Source organism: Amblyraja radiata, chromosome 8, assembly GCF_010909765.2.
Source record: "Amblyraja radiata isolate CabotCenter1 chromosome 8, sAmbRad1.1.pri, whole genome shotgun sequence".
In the NCBI taxonomy this organism is placed as follows: Eukaryota; Metazoa; Chordata; class Chondrichthyes; order Rajiformes; family Rajidae; genus Amblyraja; species Amblyraja radiata.
In genome coordinates, this window is record NC_045963.1 from 50,732,899 (window position 1) to 50,749,587 (window position 16,689).

Genomic DNA, 16,689 nt, shown 5'->3' on the forward strand with positions numbered 1-16,689 from the left:
TGCGTGAGTCTCACGCTCAATGCTTGAGAGTTGGCAGCCCTTAGAGGGGGATTGGAGAGTTAAATGGGAAAACTCAGGACCAACTCTGCAGATAAAATGCAGGCGTTTTGCAAAGCAGTCACCTAATCTGTACTTGGTTTCTCCAAAGTTAAAGACCATACTGTAAACACAATGCAGTAGAAGTCATGAAATGCTGGAGTAACACAGCAGGTCAGGCAGCATGTCTGGAGAACATGGATAGGTGATGTTTGAGGTCGGCTTGAAGAAGCGGATGGCCTTTATAGGAATGGACAAGGAATTGAGTGGAATGCTGGATTTTAGTGCAATCCTCCTGTTAATAGTGGAAAAAAAGGACCAACTACACTTGCTAGCAGTCAGTTTGATGGCTTGGCATGTACAGCAGGCTCCCAGGATGCCGCACGGTGGCAGAAGATTTCCAGGATGCTGCCGGGCCAGGATCCCGGTGGCCAGACGAATGTAAAATCCGGCAGGCGGCCATCTGTAGGGGGAAGCTGCTGAGCTCCCGTGGCCATGCACGGCAGCATGCCTGGCTCGCCGCCATGAAAAGGGGGGGAGCTCAGAAGCCGCCGAGGTTGGCCCCGAAGACCAGATAGACAAGGTGGAGGGAGTTGCTGGTGACGATGGACGCAAGGAGTGGGCCAAAAGGAGAGGGATATTTCCTCCATCAGCTTCAAGGTTGGCTGCAGGATACGTCCTCAGGACACAAAGGTGGTTGGGAGAGGAGAGGGACATTGGTTTGCAGGCCGAGCTGGTCGAAGATGACGGAAGAGGTCCTGCAGCAGCCTGAAGTTCACATGGACCAGGAGCCGTTCCAGTGCATCGAGAGTGTGGACCGGACTTTGGAGTTTTTGCAAATGGCGCCAAAATATGGGGTGACTCGTGCATGTGTGATCTATACAACACAAATTTTACTGTGCAGTGCAGACATGACAGACAATAAAGCACCATCAAACCACTGAAGTCTGAAAAAGAGCCCTAACCTAAAATGTCACCAATCCATATTCTCCAGAGATGCTCCCCAATCTGCTGTGTTACTCCAGCACTGTGTGCCTTCTTTTGTAAACCAGCATCTGCAGTTCCTTGTTTCTACTCAATGCTGTAGACTAGATCAGAAGTAGCACAGATGAGTAACTGATAGTGGAAATAATTGTATGTTTTTATTTCAGATTTCCACCATCTGCAGTTCAGCAAATATCATTACCCCTGGATTTATGCTACCCACAACTTAACAACTTTCAAATATTTCATTAAGTATGAAGGCTAGAACTGAAGACTGTGCAGTGTGGTTGATACAGAGGGTATAAAAGGCTTTATAAAAGGTGTAAAACATCCCTGCTTTTTACTTAATTTTTCCATTTATGAAGTCCAAAATCCTAGGTCTACCAACTATTCTTTCAAGGCATTTTGCCACCTTCAAACATTTATTCACATGGGCCCCTCCCTTCCTCATTTCTTCGAGCCGTGTTATTAAAGTCAACATTGCTTCCCTCTCTCCTGGCAAAAAGCATCAACATATTTCTCTGCATTAAATTCAGTTTGCCATCTACCTGCCATTCTACTGGATTCCTATTGCATTTGATTGGTCTATTGTTGCCATATTTCAAAATAATGACATATTCCTGTGTGTTCCAATGTCCAATTTGTATATACCTATCAATCGAAAATGCCCACTGTCCTGGCATTCAACTTTAGGGAACACCACTAATCACCATCCACCAGTCTGGTAAAATAAGTATTAGCATACTGTGCTTTATATTTTGATGTAATCGGACACTGATCCTCCTAATCCATGAACTACAATCTTACTAGTCAGCCTTATGTTTAACTTTATCACATGCTTTTTAAAAATGCACATCAACCATCCAACCCCCTTCATTAAGAATTTCAAACAAATCAAACACAACCTGACTTTTGCAAATGCAGGCTCCCTCCCCAAAGTACTGATAATTATTTTCAGGTGTCTGGATGATTGGCTTGTCTGCCAATGGTCTGTAGTTATGTTCTTAAACTCTTTCTTGAAAAATGGAGTCATATTTGTAACTTTCTAATTCTCTGTCATCCTCATTGCGCAGACAGCAAGCCTTTTGGACAAGGCAGCTGAGCCGTTCAAAGCATTGCCAGCACATTCTAATGATCACTTTTCAATCAATTCTTAACCCCCACAATCTTTGTTTCCACTGATATTCTGCTAGCATCCTCTAATCTTGTAAATATTTGAAGTGAGTACTTGACACATATTCTGCATATATCTGTGTCTCTAGTATTTATGACTTTTGTCTCCAATAGGTTCCACCAGCTTACTATTAATATAGTGAATGATGATTTTTGAGTTCCCCATTATATTAACTGCCACCCTATTCTCCTATTGTCTCATGCAAACTTCTTTTATCTTCTTTCTTTTCCATTTATCTTGGCAAAATACTGTTTTTAGTACAGTTCTCGCTTCAATAATGTACCTTACATGCATTGAATCAACATATTCTCCATCACTCCCATTGTCAAAGGATCCTTGGTTTTGGTCCTTTCCCTTTTGGGAATATTCCTATACTGCACTTGAAACATCAACATTATTAAATTCTTCCACTGATCCAAAACATAATTTTCTGTCAGCCTTTGATTTTACTTAATTCCGTCAGATCCCATCAAATCCCATTTAATTTAGAAGTTTCATTTCAGATTGCTGATAGCCCTTCATTATTACTAATTAAAATCTTGTTACAATAACCACTCTTACCTAGTTGTTCACCGCATTCACAAGCAACAAATCCAGCAACGTCTCCTTCCTAGTTGAGCTGTCAATGCTATTCAGGGGTACTTAAGACTTCAGAAATTACTCCCTTTCCTTTGCTAAACTATAACATTATGCCAATCAATATTTAAATAAAGGTTACCGTCACCATTCTCATTGATTTTAGTTGAGAAAATGTGATCAGTCACCAGTATCAAATTACAACCCTTCTTTAACATCTGTTATGGTATAAAATTACAACCTACCAGATGTCAAGTATAGATTGTATCTTGATACTGCTAAGCTTTACTGTTAAATATGAATTCCGTATAGAACACCAGTGAACTAATACAATGTCTTAGAGAAAACAGCAAATAATCAACATGATTCCCGATTGATTAAAAAAAGATTAAGAATCTATTACAATAAAATTGCTATACTTAACATAAGGATGTCAGACAAGACATTTTTTTATAATCCCTCCTATTTTGGGTAATAGCTTGATTACATGTTATTACAAAATATAAATAGAATGTTATGCAGGAATACAGCACACATATTTTAATGGAATGACCTATCATTAAAGTTTAAATATGCATGCAAATTGATGAAACACAGGCATTTCTCCATTTAAATGGAATTTCAGGTCTTCTGTCCATATATAGACCAAAGTAGAGGTCCCAAATTTTCCAACAGATTCAGAATACTGAAGGAGTCTATTTCCTCCATGGTAAGACTCAAGTCTGGCTGCTTTCAGCAATTTCATTAAGAAATTAATACTCAGATATTGCGCCAAATTAGATCAGGTGCAGGATTCACAATCGCATTGGTTTCTAAGGGGATTATAGGGACTTTCAAGGGTACGCCAAGTTCCAATTAAATTATTTGTTAATTTCAATGTTTCTAATTATTTAAGCATTCAGCTAATATTATTTATTTTAAAATCCAAATACATTTCATTTTTAATGGTTTGGTGTTCCAGAAATGTAATGAACCTAAACAAGCATAATAACTTGCACGACATTTTGGAGACAGGTTCTTGCTCAGACCTTGTTTCTAGAATCTCTGACACCATAGGATAGTGAGATAGGGCTTCCACACCCAGACCAGGCAAGTTAGGCAAGAGGTGACTACAGGCAGCAACATTTTCAGTTCAATTTATATATTGTTGAATGGATGGTTACAACAAAGTGTGACATAATCTGAAAATGACTCAAAACCAACCCCTTCGGGCATACAGGTTCTTAACGACATCAAAACTGCTCAAACGACAGACAAACAAGACATCAGGTAGAACAGTTTGTGGAGCGTTTTTGCTGCATCCTTAGAATGGCTCAGATGATCGTTTGAGTACAGTTTGCCTTCTATAGGTTGTCAAGGTTATTTATAAAATCATCAACAATCTGTTCCATCTAGTGTGATATATGTACAAGATCTAAGAGAGAAGATACACTTGTGTTGCAATTTTGTACACTAGTAGGTAGTGAAAAAAACTTTTAAAAACATCCTGCATGTCCTCCCACTAACCCCATTAATGACTGTATTCTCAGCCACAGTGGAAATTAGATAATTCCTTACTGGAATTTAATACAAAAATGTGTTAATCAAATTTCAAACCACATAACAGACATAACATCACTTATTCATATTAATGCATTAGTAATGAATATCCAACAAAAAACGTACTCAAATAATAGAATTTAAAAAGGTACTACTTAGTTTAGTTCAGAGATACAGCATGGAAACTGACCCTCCGGCCCATCAACCATAAATCACCCATTCACACTAGTTCTATGTTATCCCACTTTCTCAGCCACTCTCTACATACGAGGGGCAATTTATGGAGGCCAATTAACCTATAAATCTGCATGCTTTGGTATGGAAACTGGAGCAACTGGAAGAAACCCATGCAGTCACAGAGAGAACATGCAAACTCCACACATACAGCACCCAAGATCAGGAATATACTGGGGTCTCCAGTATTGTGAAGCAGCAGCTCCACTCAACTGTGCCATGCTTAAAAAGCATATGGAATGTTTTCCTCTATAATTATTGATGACGCATAAAATATTGGAGCAGGGGGTTTAACTGCATGCAACACTACTATAACCACAACTGTAGTTGTGGTCACCAATTTACAGAAAATATATAGTTTTACTAGAGAGGCCAGAGGAGGTTTACAAACATGTTGGCAGTAGTAGAAAATTATCGATATGAGGAAATGTTGAATACGCTAGGATTGTTTTCCTTGGAACAGAGATGACCAAAACTGAATTTAAATGTTTAAATTTGTGAGTGGCCGAGATAAGTTGAAAAACAAGATTTTCCTTAGCACAGCGGTGAATTAACAGGAAACACAGATATAAAGTAATTAGGAGGGTTAGAGGGGAGATGAGGAAGAACCTTTTCAAAGGATGGGTGAGATTTGGAAATCACTGCCTGAAAGTGTATGTAGACACCCTCATCAATTTTTATGAATATTTAGCTTTATACTTGAATAGCTATGAACTGCAGGACCACAGACCTCCTATTTGAATATGGCATAGGCCGGATAGCTCTTTTTTAAACTGGCACAGACACGGTGTTGCTCAGCTTCCTTTCCTGTCGTACTTTCTGTGATAAGGAAGGTTTCAAATCTTACAAAGCCCAAGGTTTTGACATTTTGAATCTAAGCAAGCTTTACACTATGGCTGGCACATCTAATATGGATCTATCCATCTGAATGAGATTTGAGATCTTAATTTTAGAATGAAGCTAAATATATTTATTAAACATTCAAATTACAAGCAACTCGCGGTATAGCCGCTCAGGTAATAGGAACTTGCCCTCAAAGAATTCACAAATCACGACTCAAAAATTTTAGATGCAGAATAAAATTCACTCCCACATAATTTGAATGGTTAACATTTCTTCATTGCCATTATAAGTTTTTAAGGAGGTATTATTTTTTTTTAAAGTGGAGATGTACAACAGTCATATCAAAGGTAATTCCAAACCAACAAAACAGTTTGTACCTTAAAGTTTGTTTTGAGACTTTTGTATGTTCAACAAAACTCCAAATTTAAAGAGCAAAAACAAAGCTAAACAAGACAATTCACCTATGGCCATTTTTAAACCAATGGAGAGGCATTCTAGGATTTTAATCACAACTTTATATTTCCACATAAAGGTTTCAATCATTCCATACATACTCGAGTTGTATTCTGCAGGAATGTTCTTGCAAGCCTTTTTTTCCTTTGAAATAAAATGACATTCACTTTTGTAGAAGCACTCTGCCGATACTGAAATCTAATGCATTAAGAAAAAAAATCGGGCTAGCACGAGAAAACATCACATACATTTCTTGTCATATTAAAAATGTTCTCAACTTTATCACCCCCACAAATATTATTTATGTACTCACAATCAAAAGACTGCTATTTGATTGCTCAAAAGTTCAATTCCCATCACAAAAAAGCTCATATTGTTAAAAAAAAGCATTTTGTTAAAATTTCAACAAGAACTTTTCGATTATGCTAAATTGGAAATTTAAAAAAATAATTGAGGCTTCTCTTAAATAGGCTTTTAATTATATTTACAAGGAGAAAATCAATCGTTCTACCTATCCAGCGTTACAAATCCTTGAAGTACATATTTCTCAGTGGAAAGATAGCATACATGGAAAACAATTGCCACGTGCAATTATCCAAACCAGGAAAGTGATATCAGTACCTGGGGAAGATCTTTTCTTGCCCAAATGTGCTTTGCAATTTTTCTCCAGAGACACGGCCTACTTATGGGTTTGGTGCGACATGTTCACATCTACCTAAAGACAACTGATGCTGGTTTATTAATGTTTTTAAGCCTAAAATCAATTGATTTGTCTGGAAAGGATATCAAGGCATATGTTGAAATATAGCTCTGCATCGAGTACGGTGTAACAGACTAGGATAGTGGAGCTGAATGACTTCTGGTTCTATGTTTCTCAATGCATTTATAGCACAGATAGTTCCGATAGATCCAGGCTGCTAAATGTGTATTATGGGTTTAATAGCAACATTGCCACTGATTGTAACTGGTGATGCTTACATCAACAAAATTATGAAACGGGGCTTTAAATGGATCTGGACTGGGTTTGGAGAAATATCTTTAAATGTTTCAAGGAATAAACTCCATCTAACCCTTGAGTAAGTTACAAGATCTCATAGCAATAACAGAGAATTATCTGTAGTTCCTGGATTTTATTTATCCCTCACTCAACCTTACAGCAGATTATCTGGTCAATTCCACAACATTGTTATGGAACCTTATTATGTATGAATTAGCTGCCCATTCCTACAATACAATAGCACCCCCGTCTAATGCACTTTACTAGCTGTAATAAAAACAGAAAACAGTGTGAGGGTCTTGGACTGGCAGGTTAACTGCTTCCCTGTCCATGGATACTGCTTGGGCTGCCGAGTGTTTCTAGTATTTTATGGTTCAATTTCAGATTTCCAACATCTGTAGGATTTTTGATTTTCACTAACCGGGAAGTATTTGGGGACATTGTATTGTATCCTTCACAGGCAGCCAAGTTATTCACCAGCAGATTAGAAAATATACCAGAAAAATGGGAAAAGTACATGTCCTCCCCAATTTACAATGCCTGACATATGTACAACAGTTCATAGAAATGGAACCCAGGGGCGGACTTAAAAGGGCTCAGTGGGCAAAAGCCTAATTCAAGAATTTTAAATAATTTAAAAATACTTGGTAAAAGTAGTGTTCTATGGGAAGAAAGATGCTACAAGAGCACAATGGGGAACATGATCGACCAGAGGTGCAGCCAAAACAAGCAAAGTTTTAAAAGTTAAAACCTGCCCATTACTTCTAGCAGTTAATACACAACATATTAATTACCTGACAAATCAATAAATTACAAAGGAATGTGCATAGGTTTACATTATTCTGTTTCAAGTTTGCACCGATACATAATTTCCTCACAGGACTCACTTGATAATTTTCAAAACAGTGTTTTAACATTCACCTGAATTGATGCAAACTTTTGGATTAACATCTCATTTGAAGGATGACTTTCTGTCAGTGCAGCCTTTTTTTTGGTCTGCACTAGAGGATCAACTAGTTGGAGTGCTTGTGTGACTGGTGTAGGTCTTAAGCCCATAACTCCCTGAATTAAAACGTTTAATTGCTACCAACTGAGCCACAGGCGACTCTTCTATCACAAGATGTAACTGACACACTATGCTCAAAGTCATGTAAGTAGTTTACCTAGAAAATTAATTCCATTAAATCTATACAATTATGCACATTTGAAATATGGTATTTTCAAAAATTGAAAAACTTACTTTGCCACCTGGTATATTTGGCCTGAAAAAAAAAAAAAAATCTTTCAACATTGACCATTAACAAGAAATATCAAAAGCAACATTTGACTGTTTAATTGTAAATTAACCAGATGCCTATATTTTAAAACTGGATCAACACTTTTCATTACCCTTAATCAATCATTGGAGAGGCTGAGGTAAAGATTTACAAGAATGATGCCATGACTTGAGTTATTGGAGAGATTAGCTTAGGCTTTTCACCCCTTGAAACATGGGAAGTTGAGTATATAGAGTATATATATTTATATAGAGGTATATAAAAACATTAGTGGGCATAAATAAGGTCACAGTTTTTTACCCAGGGTCAGAGAGTCTAAAACATGAGGACATAGATTTAAATTGAATGGGAAAAGACTTGAAGGGGATGCGAGGGGCAAACTTTTACAGAGGGTGGTGGATATGTAGTACGAAGTACCAGAGGAAGTGGTAGGAGCAGGTACAATTATAATTTTAAAAAGAAATTTGGATAAGTTCATGGATAGAATAGGTTTTTAAGGATATAGGCAAAATCCAGGTAAATGGAACTAGCTCAAACAAGCAACTTGGTCGGCATAGACAGGTTGGGCTAAAGAAACGGTTCTCATGCTGCATAACACCATGACTCCATTATGGAGGAGGTGGAGTGCAGATGGAAGAGTAGATCCAGTGGGTAAAATGTGAAATACATTGATAGTTTCCATTGTCACCTTCCTCACTTAACAGATTCCAGTTACCAGTCACCTACCTTTGTCAACTAATCCACTGCTTTCCCTTCCCAAACTGGTTGCGCATGTCTGTCATTCGTCTTACCTTACTGGTCTATCTTTCACCTGTGGCTATTGTCTCACCCTGCATACTCTCCTCTTTATACTGGCTATCTTCCCTCTCCATTCGCAGTCCTGATGCAGTCTCTTTGTGTCAATTTCAGGAAATTCCTAATTAAACCTAATGCTTCTCAATCTTTTATTCCTCTTTAACTTGCACCCGGTTCATCATGCTTTTGTGATATGCTGGAATTTCTCCTATAATGACTTGGTCTCAATTTTATTTGATAAATGCTTTTATAATGCATCTTTACTAAAGGCACCATATAAATAAATACATTTTGCTACTATTAAAAATACTGGACCTTTAGGATTCTTCCAATATCCAGGATTATATTTCAGATTACCTGCAATATTATTCTTATTTCATTATTAAAATTAAAACTTAATTTATCAATATTGAAGTTATAATATTAATAAAAGAGAAACATTAAAAAAGTGAAAATAAGACCACAAAAGAAGGCTGTGGAGGCTCACTCACTAAATACAGTCAAGCCAAATAAATGGATCTTTTGATAAAGGTTGTTGGGTTAGTGCAGGAAAGTGGTGCTCACAAGTTCTTGTTAAGGCATACGGGGCAGCAACTCAGTCATTCTAGTCCATATTGCCATGGTGGCCGATTAGGAAAAGGGGAGATGCAACGAGACCTGGGTGTCATGGTACACCAGTCATTGAAAGTAGGCATGCAGGTGCAGCAGGCAGTGAAGAAAGCGAATGGTATGTTAGCATTCATAGCAAAAGGATTTGAGTATAGGAGCAGGGAGGTTCTACTGCAGTTGTACAGGGTATTGGTGAGACCACACCTGGAGTATTGTGTACAGTTTTGGTCTCCAAATCTGAGGAAAGACATTCTTGCCATAGAGGGAGTACAGAGAAGGTTCACCAGACTGATTCCTGGGATGTCAGGACTTTCATATGAAGAAAGACTGGATAGACTCGGCTTGTACTCGCTAGAATTTAGAAGATTGAGGGGGGATCTTATAGAAACTTACAAAATTCTTAAGGGGTTGGACAGGCTAGATGCAGGAAGATTGTTCCCGATGTTGGGGAAGTCCAGGACAAGGGGTCACAGTTGAAGGATAAAGGGGAAATCCTTTGGGACCGAGATGAGAAAAACATTTTTCACACAGAGAGTGGTGAATCTCTGGAACTCTCTGCCACAGAAGGTAGTTGAGGCTAGTTCATTGGCTATATTTAAGAGGGAGTTAGATGTGGCCCCTGTGGCTAAAGGGATCAGGGGGTATGGAGAGAAGGCAGGTACAGGATACCGAGTTGGATGATCAGCCATGATCATATTGAATGGCGGTGCAGGCTCGAAGGGCCGAATGGCCTACTCCTGCACCTATTTTCTATGTTTCTATATCAGCTCTCAGCACAGCAAACCCATCAGTCCAGTGTTCATTCATTTTATTGTTCCATAGACATGCAATCTTTTTCTCTCATATCCTCATCAACATTCCCTTTGGATTTGTGTTCGTACTTACCTGCACTACGGAGCAATTTGCAGTAGCCAATTAATCTATCTATGCCTTTGAGATGTGGGAGGAAACCATCAGGGAACCAACCACATGATCATGGGGAGAAAGAACAAACTCTCCAAAGGCCGACTAGGTTAGGGTAGAACTCAGCTCTATAGATCTGTGATACAACACTACTAACCAGTGAACCACCTTGCCACTGAGACAATTTAGAGCTTGCTGAATGGACTGCACTACCTGAGGAAACTCAAACAGGTCTCACTCCCTACCAACATCCTCAGGACTTTTTACAGGGGCACGGTGGAGTCTGTACTCACGTACTGCATGAACACGTGGTACTCCAACTGTAACTGCTCAGACAGGAAGTCTCTGCAGAGGGTAGTGAGGGGAGCAGAGAGGATCATTGGCGTCTCGCTACAAGAACTGTTCCAGAGCCGCTGCCTGAAAAAAGCACTGAGCATAGCAAAGGACAGACTGCACCCACTCCACACACATCTAGATCTCCTGCCATCAGGAAAGAGATACCGCAGCATCAAAGCCCGGACAACCAGACTGCTAAACAGCTTCCTTCCACAGGCTGTGAGGCTGCTAAACAGTCACTCCACCTGATTCTGCTGCTTTTGCACTGACAATTTAATAACTGGCACTGAGTAATAACTCTGGCACTGGCTCAGGCCACTTAAATCAGCTGCCCTGGACATTTTATGACTTTTTTTTTTTTAACTTGTATTTTAATGTTGCCTTTTTTACCTGCACTTTTTTAAACTATTCGTACTGTTTTTATCAGGAACTGGATTGTTTTTATTTATGCGTGAAATGTTTTAAGTTTTTATGTGCGATGCTCCGGTATTCCCTGGGAAACGTCTTCTCATTTTGCACTGTACAATTGTTGCTTTGCATGATGACAATAAAAGGGTGATGATGATGATGGAGGTATGACAGATAGAGTGGAGTCTTCCTTCAGTTTGGGATTGTGCAAGTAACTGAAACAATGTCAAGTGAACCATTAAACCCACGCAAATATACAAATGCACAACCATGAAAGTTATACACATCTGAATCACTAAATGGACATATTAATTGCAATAGTGATCATACCTAGAGTGTGATGCACATATTTCTGTAAGCTTCTTTATTCTGTCATTATCCAACGATTTAACAATCTTCCCTCCCGAAATCTCTCTTGCCATTGCTGCCTTCAGTTTCACTTCTGTAAAACCGGAAAAAGTCAGCTGAAATTACACTGTTCAATGAAATTTATATGTCCAAGCCTTGGCTGTCAAAAATCATCCAGAAAGCATTCAATAGAAATGTAACAAATTGGTCTGCCATCCAACAAAAATGCATCATGCTCTGACGATACTTCAAAGACGTGTACACACCATTTATTTTCACATCACCTAGAATGATAAATGAACAGGCTTTGAGTGCACGACTGATTTGATTGTACTGTAAATCACTGATTCCCCTGTGAACAAGTGTTTCCAACTTCCACCAACATTTGTGAAATAGTTTACCTGTCAACATCAATATACAGTCATTAAATTGTAGGACATGGACGATGAATAAACCAAAAGTGCGCCAATTAGAAGTCACCATGGGATGGCAAGTCTCATATCAAAAGAATGTAAGGATTGATCTTCTTGCAAATATGAATAGAGCACATTTAATTCCTATCAAATAAAATAGCTTTTACAAATGACAATTATTTATCCTGTTGAACAATCTGGAGCAAGAATTAAAACAAAGGAAATCTCGTGTCTCCAGTTTAATCTCAAATCAGGACTGCAAAACTATTAAGGCACCTTATAGACAGTAACAAGTACTTTCATTCACATCAAATTTAACACTGCAGGAGGAAAGGGCTAGAACAACCACTGGATAGGCATAAGGGGTGGATTATTTTAAAAAAACTTGCAAATTAACTTTTAGTCCTGATTTCAACTGTCTGTTTGTACATAATTGTTATAATTGCAATGGGAAGCCATGATTGATAGGAACAAAATTTATGCAGTTTCAACTGGAACCTTGGTTATAACCCATTTAAAAGTCATAGAGTCATACGACATGGAAACAGGTCCTTCGGCCCAACTTGCCCATGCTGACCAACATGCCCCATCTACACTAATCCCATCTGCCCACGTATGGCCTATATCCCTCTTAGCCTAGTCTATCCATGTACCTGTCCAAATGTTTTTTAAACATTGTGATAGTACCTGCATGACATAATTTATTGTATAATTTATTTTGAATGGTTACCCATACGGGTATTGATATATTTAAATAGAGTCAGAGCTATACATGGAATAAGACCCTTTGGTCTACCTAGTTCATGGTCATCAAGTTGGCGTACTGGGTTCTGCTTGTTTGGCCTATATAGCTCTCATATAGCTCTCTAAACCCTTCCTCTCAATATATTTGTCCAAATGTCTTTAGTTCAAGTTCAAGTTCAAGTGAGTTTATTGTCATGTGTCCCTGTATAGGACAATGAAATTGTACCTGCTAAGTGACATTGTATTCATTTGCCACATGCAAAATGTGCAGTACATTAACAAGCCAATTTGTACGGCTCAAGCCTTTAAAAGCACTTTCTAATCCTTTCTTAATCTGTCAAGAGAGCATCTCCTGAATTTATTCATCAGAATATCACTCCTTGTTGTATTATGTTCATCCCATTGAACTCCAACAAAAAAGTATTTCTTTAATTCTCTAAATGGATTTATTAGTAACTACTTTATAATATAGTAGGTTCTAATTTTGGTATCAGCATGCAATTGAAAATATCTGTATCTCCCCTGATGAAATGCAGTTATAATGTTAAAGATCTGACAAGTCACTTATTGGTTTTCCCTCTTCCACAGAGACAACCTATATAACTTTTCTTGATAATTACAAATATCATTCTGATTTCAAACGTGGAAATATATTTTCCACCTCCAGAGCTTCTAAATCATGACAAGATCTCCACCAGAATTGTGCAGAGTACTGTAAATAATGTCCAAACAATGTTCTATAAAAAAATCTTCCTATTTTACAATGTTATGCCACATAATGCTATACATCATAACATGGTCAAGATTTGTCTTTTCAAAAAACCTATTTGATTAATCCAACTGTTTGTTTTTCCCCAGGGCCCATCAAATATTTCCTGCTCCGGCTTTTTTATAGGACACTCAAATGTACTTGATCGCTGAACCTGGTCAACGAATGAACCAAGTATGTTTGTGATACCAAAACTGGAGGAGTCTGTTATGAACAGGTACAATTTTCTTGAAACAGCCATTTTAAGTTATCTGAGCAATCGTACTCAAAGTTTTCAATCTTATTTGCCAACAAAGTTTATAAAAAGCATTTCTCTTTGTACTATGTATCCCTCCCCAACCTCCTCGATAACACTAACTTGCTTTATCATTTATCCAGTTCTGACGCAGTGTCTTTCACCTGAAATGAGAAAACAAGTTCATTTCTCTCTCCATAAATCCTGTCTGGTTTCCTAGGTGCTTTCAGCGTTTTGTTTCTCTTCATAAAATCAAATTGATTTCAGTATTATAGTTTTTACAGCAGGGAAAACAACCCAATTTTGCAGCTGAAATTCTATGCAGAAAGACAGAAATGTCTGCAACAGAAAAACATGGCTTCAAAAAGAAACTACAAATTTAAGAATTAAATATCTGTCGTACAAAAACTGAAACTTTAGTAAGCCGTAACTAAAAGCCTTATAGACCAGAAACGCAAAAGTATATTGAAGCCCACAATTTTTTTTAATGACAGTGTTCATTACTTATATATGGTGTCCATACCCCAGTGCTCCTGAATGGCAGCAAGATTTGTCAGCAATTTTTGATGATACAGTTTCTCCAGCTGAATAAATTCTATCGCTTTCTCATCTATGCGTAAGGTAAAGGAAGATCACTTATTGCTCAAGCATCAAGCTGAATACATAATCATTTACTCAAACTCACAATTATAGCAGTGTAAAATTCTACCGAAAAGGCAAGGATTTCTAATATAGAATTGCAGAAACAATATTTCTGTCCTAACACCGCAGCAAAGGTACAATAAATTCTGTGCTTAACCAATATTATGTTTTTTACACATCAAGAAAATTAGATTAATATAATCTGAAACGATACTGCAGAATATCTGCTGGAAAACATGAGTGAGCATGTGATAAAGGGGAAATAGACATGGCTGGACCATGACTGATGTTTGAATGCTGATAGTGGAGTTGAACACTGATATCCATGAAGGCAAAAGAGAAAATGACTAAGCTTCAAGAGGTATTCTGTGGATCTCTATTTATTAGAAAAGACAATCGAGTGTCCATAGTGTACAGATAAAGTATAAAAGCACAACATTTATTGCAAAATAAACTCCAATAAAAAATAATTCCAATGAGGTACATCGGAGGTCCGGGCTACAATCCAGCTGGTGAAAAGGCAGTTCAGTTGCCTGAGAATAGCTGGGAAGAAACTGCCCCTGAATCTGGAGGCAGGAGTTTTCAAACTTCTGATATCAAGTTACAAGGTTCTCAATCTTTTATCTGTATTTCGTCTCGTCATTATTTGATATGTGGCCTACAATGGTAGTGTCATCTGCGAATTTGTAAATTGTTGGATTGGCATTTGGCTGCACAGTCATGAGTGTATAAGGAGTATAGTAGGGGGCTGAGAACACATCCTTGCACAGCACCAGTGTTGAGGATTAACGTAGAGGATGATTTATCACCGATCCTCGCTGATTGTGGTCTCTTGGTCAGGAAGTCAAGGATCCAGTTGCAGATGGGAGTGCTGACTCCAAGGTCCACGAGTTCAGTACCCTCATCACCCATAGGTTGAGTAGAGAGAATATGAATAGAGGTACTGCTTTTTATGTTTACAATATGGGCATTAGGATAAAGAGCACAAACTCACCTCTGATGATGTGCTAAATATTTAACATTGGGAGTAACAAATCTCCACCTGAATAGTCAGAGGAAAAAAATTAAACCAATGATACTGCTTAATTGATTAACTATGGAAGGGACAAAAAATAAAACATAAAAAATAAAAGGCGAATAAGAGGAAAGAATTTATGAAAATATGAAAAAGTAGAAAGATAAAGGATACATTCTTCTTCATCAAAATAGATTTCAGCGGTCTGAAAATGAGAAAATAACAATTGGTGATCCCAGAATGAATCCATCATCGCATTTACTGTGTTGCACTTAGACTAAATGTAGAGGTGTATAATCGAATATATACAAAGTTAATGCAAAAAGTTACATTGTTGGTTCTGTCTTTTTAAATACTGCAGAAATTTACAACATTTATCGAGACTAAAACTATGTAAACTATGAAAATGTACATATGCAAAATGGTTGCACATAAAATTAAAATCAAACTCTCAATTGATGAGCACTGGCGTATTTATGAAGTTTTACTCAGTAATTATCAAGTTGTCTATTGAGTTATATAATTAGAATGTTATTTATCAAAACAGCATCCAAGTATAATTCCGATTAATAAATTACATTATCATTAAATTGAAAAATAAATGATAAAGCAATTTTTTGCAACTTGGAGAATCTCAAAGTACAGTGTTTGTTGATAGCCTGGTAATTATCCTTCAAACATATAAATAAAAATAAGCACTCTGAACATCCATTTTAGTAATACAAATAAAAATGTTGTATCATGCAACCCCAATTCCTAACCTCTACCCAGCCAACTTTGAAAAAACATGGTGATAGAATCATAAAGTCATTACAGCTATCAAATTCATGCCAACCTCATGTATAAATTCAATTCTGTCCTATTCATTCAATTTTTTTCCTGCAGCCATACAAATTATTTTATTTCAAACGTACATCTCTTTTCCTTTTAAAAGCCGCGATTTACTGTTTGTTTCCGGTCTTAAAGACCACACATTAATGTATTTTTAAGGATAATTTTTATCTAGAAATCCCCCATTTAATGCCCACTTTGATTAACCTCCCCCCCCCCCCCCCCTTTAACCATCATTAACAGAAAAAATGTTTTGTTTATACCATGTAAACCAGTCACGATTTAGGTTATTTCTATCAAGCCTGGCAACCTCTTATCTCCCAACATAAACAACCCCATATTCACCAGTGGTGTAGCACAAGGATCACTGCTGGAATAATTACTGTTGATTGTGTACATTCATAATTTGGATGTGAATGGCGAAATCTTGATTAATACATTTGCAGATGATGCAAGAGTTGGTGGTGTTGATAGCGAAAAGGGTGGTCTTAAGTTTCATTATGGTATTGGTCAGTTGGAGAAGGACTA

At 37.6% G+C, this 16,689-nt stretch overlaps 1 protein-coding gene across 3 annotated transcripts in view; it reads right to left on the reverse strand.

Annotated features, from left to right (window-relative positions):
- The window catches only part of cnst (consortin, connexin sorting protein), a 53,846-nt gene that overhangs the window by 21,667 nt on the left and 15,490 nt on the right, over positions 1–16,689 (reverse strand). For all 3 annotated transcript variants that reach the window (XM_033025882.1, XM_033025880.1, XM_033025881.1), the window contains exons 4-8: positions 15,505–15,535; positions 14,197–14,283; positions 11,495–11,606; positions 8,077–8,098; positions 5,941–6,037 (exon numbers count right to left, since the gene is read on the reverse strand). In XM_033025882.1, coding sequence (XP_032881773.1) covers positions 5,941–6,037; positions 8,077–8,098; positions 11,495–11,606; positions 14,197–14,283; positions 15,505–15,535 — 349 coding nt within the window. The remainder of the gene's footprint in view (positions 1–5,940; positions 6,038–8,076; positions 8,099–11,494; positions 11,607–14,196; positions 14,284–15,504; positions 15,536–16,689) is intronic.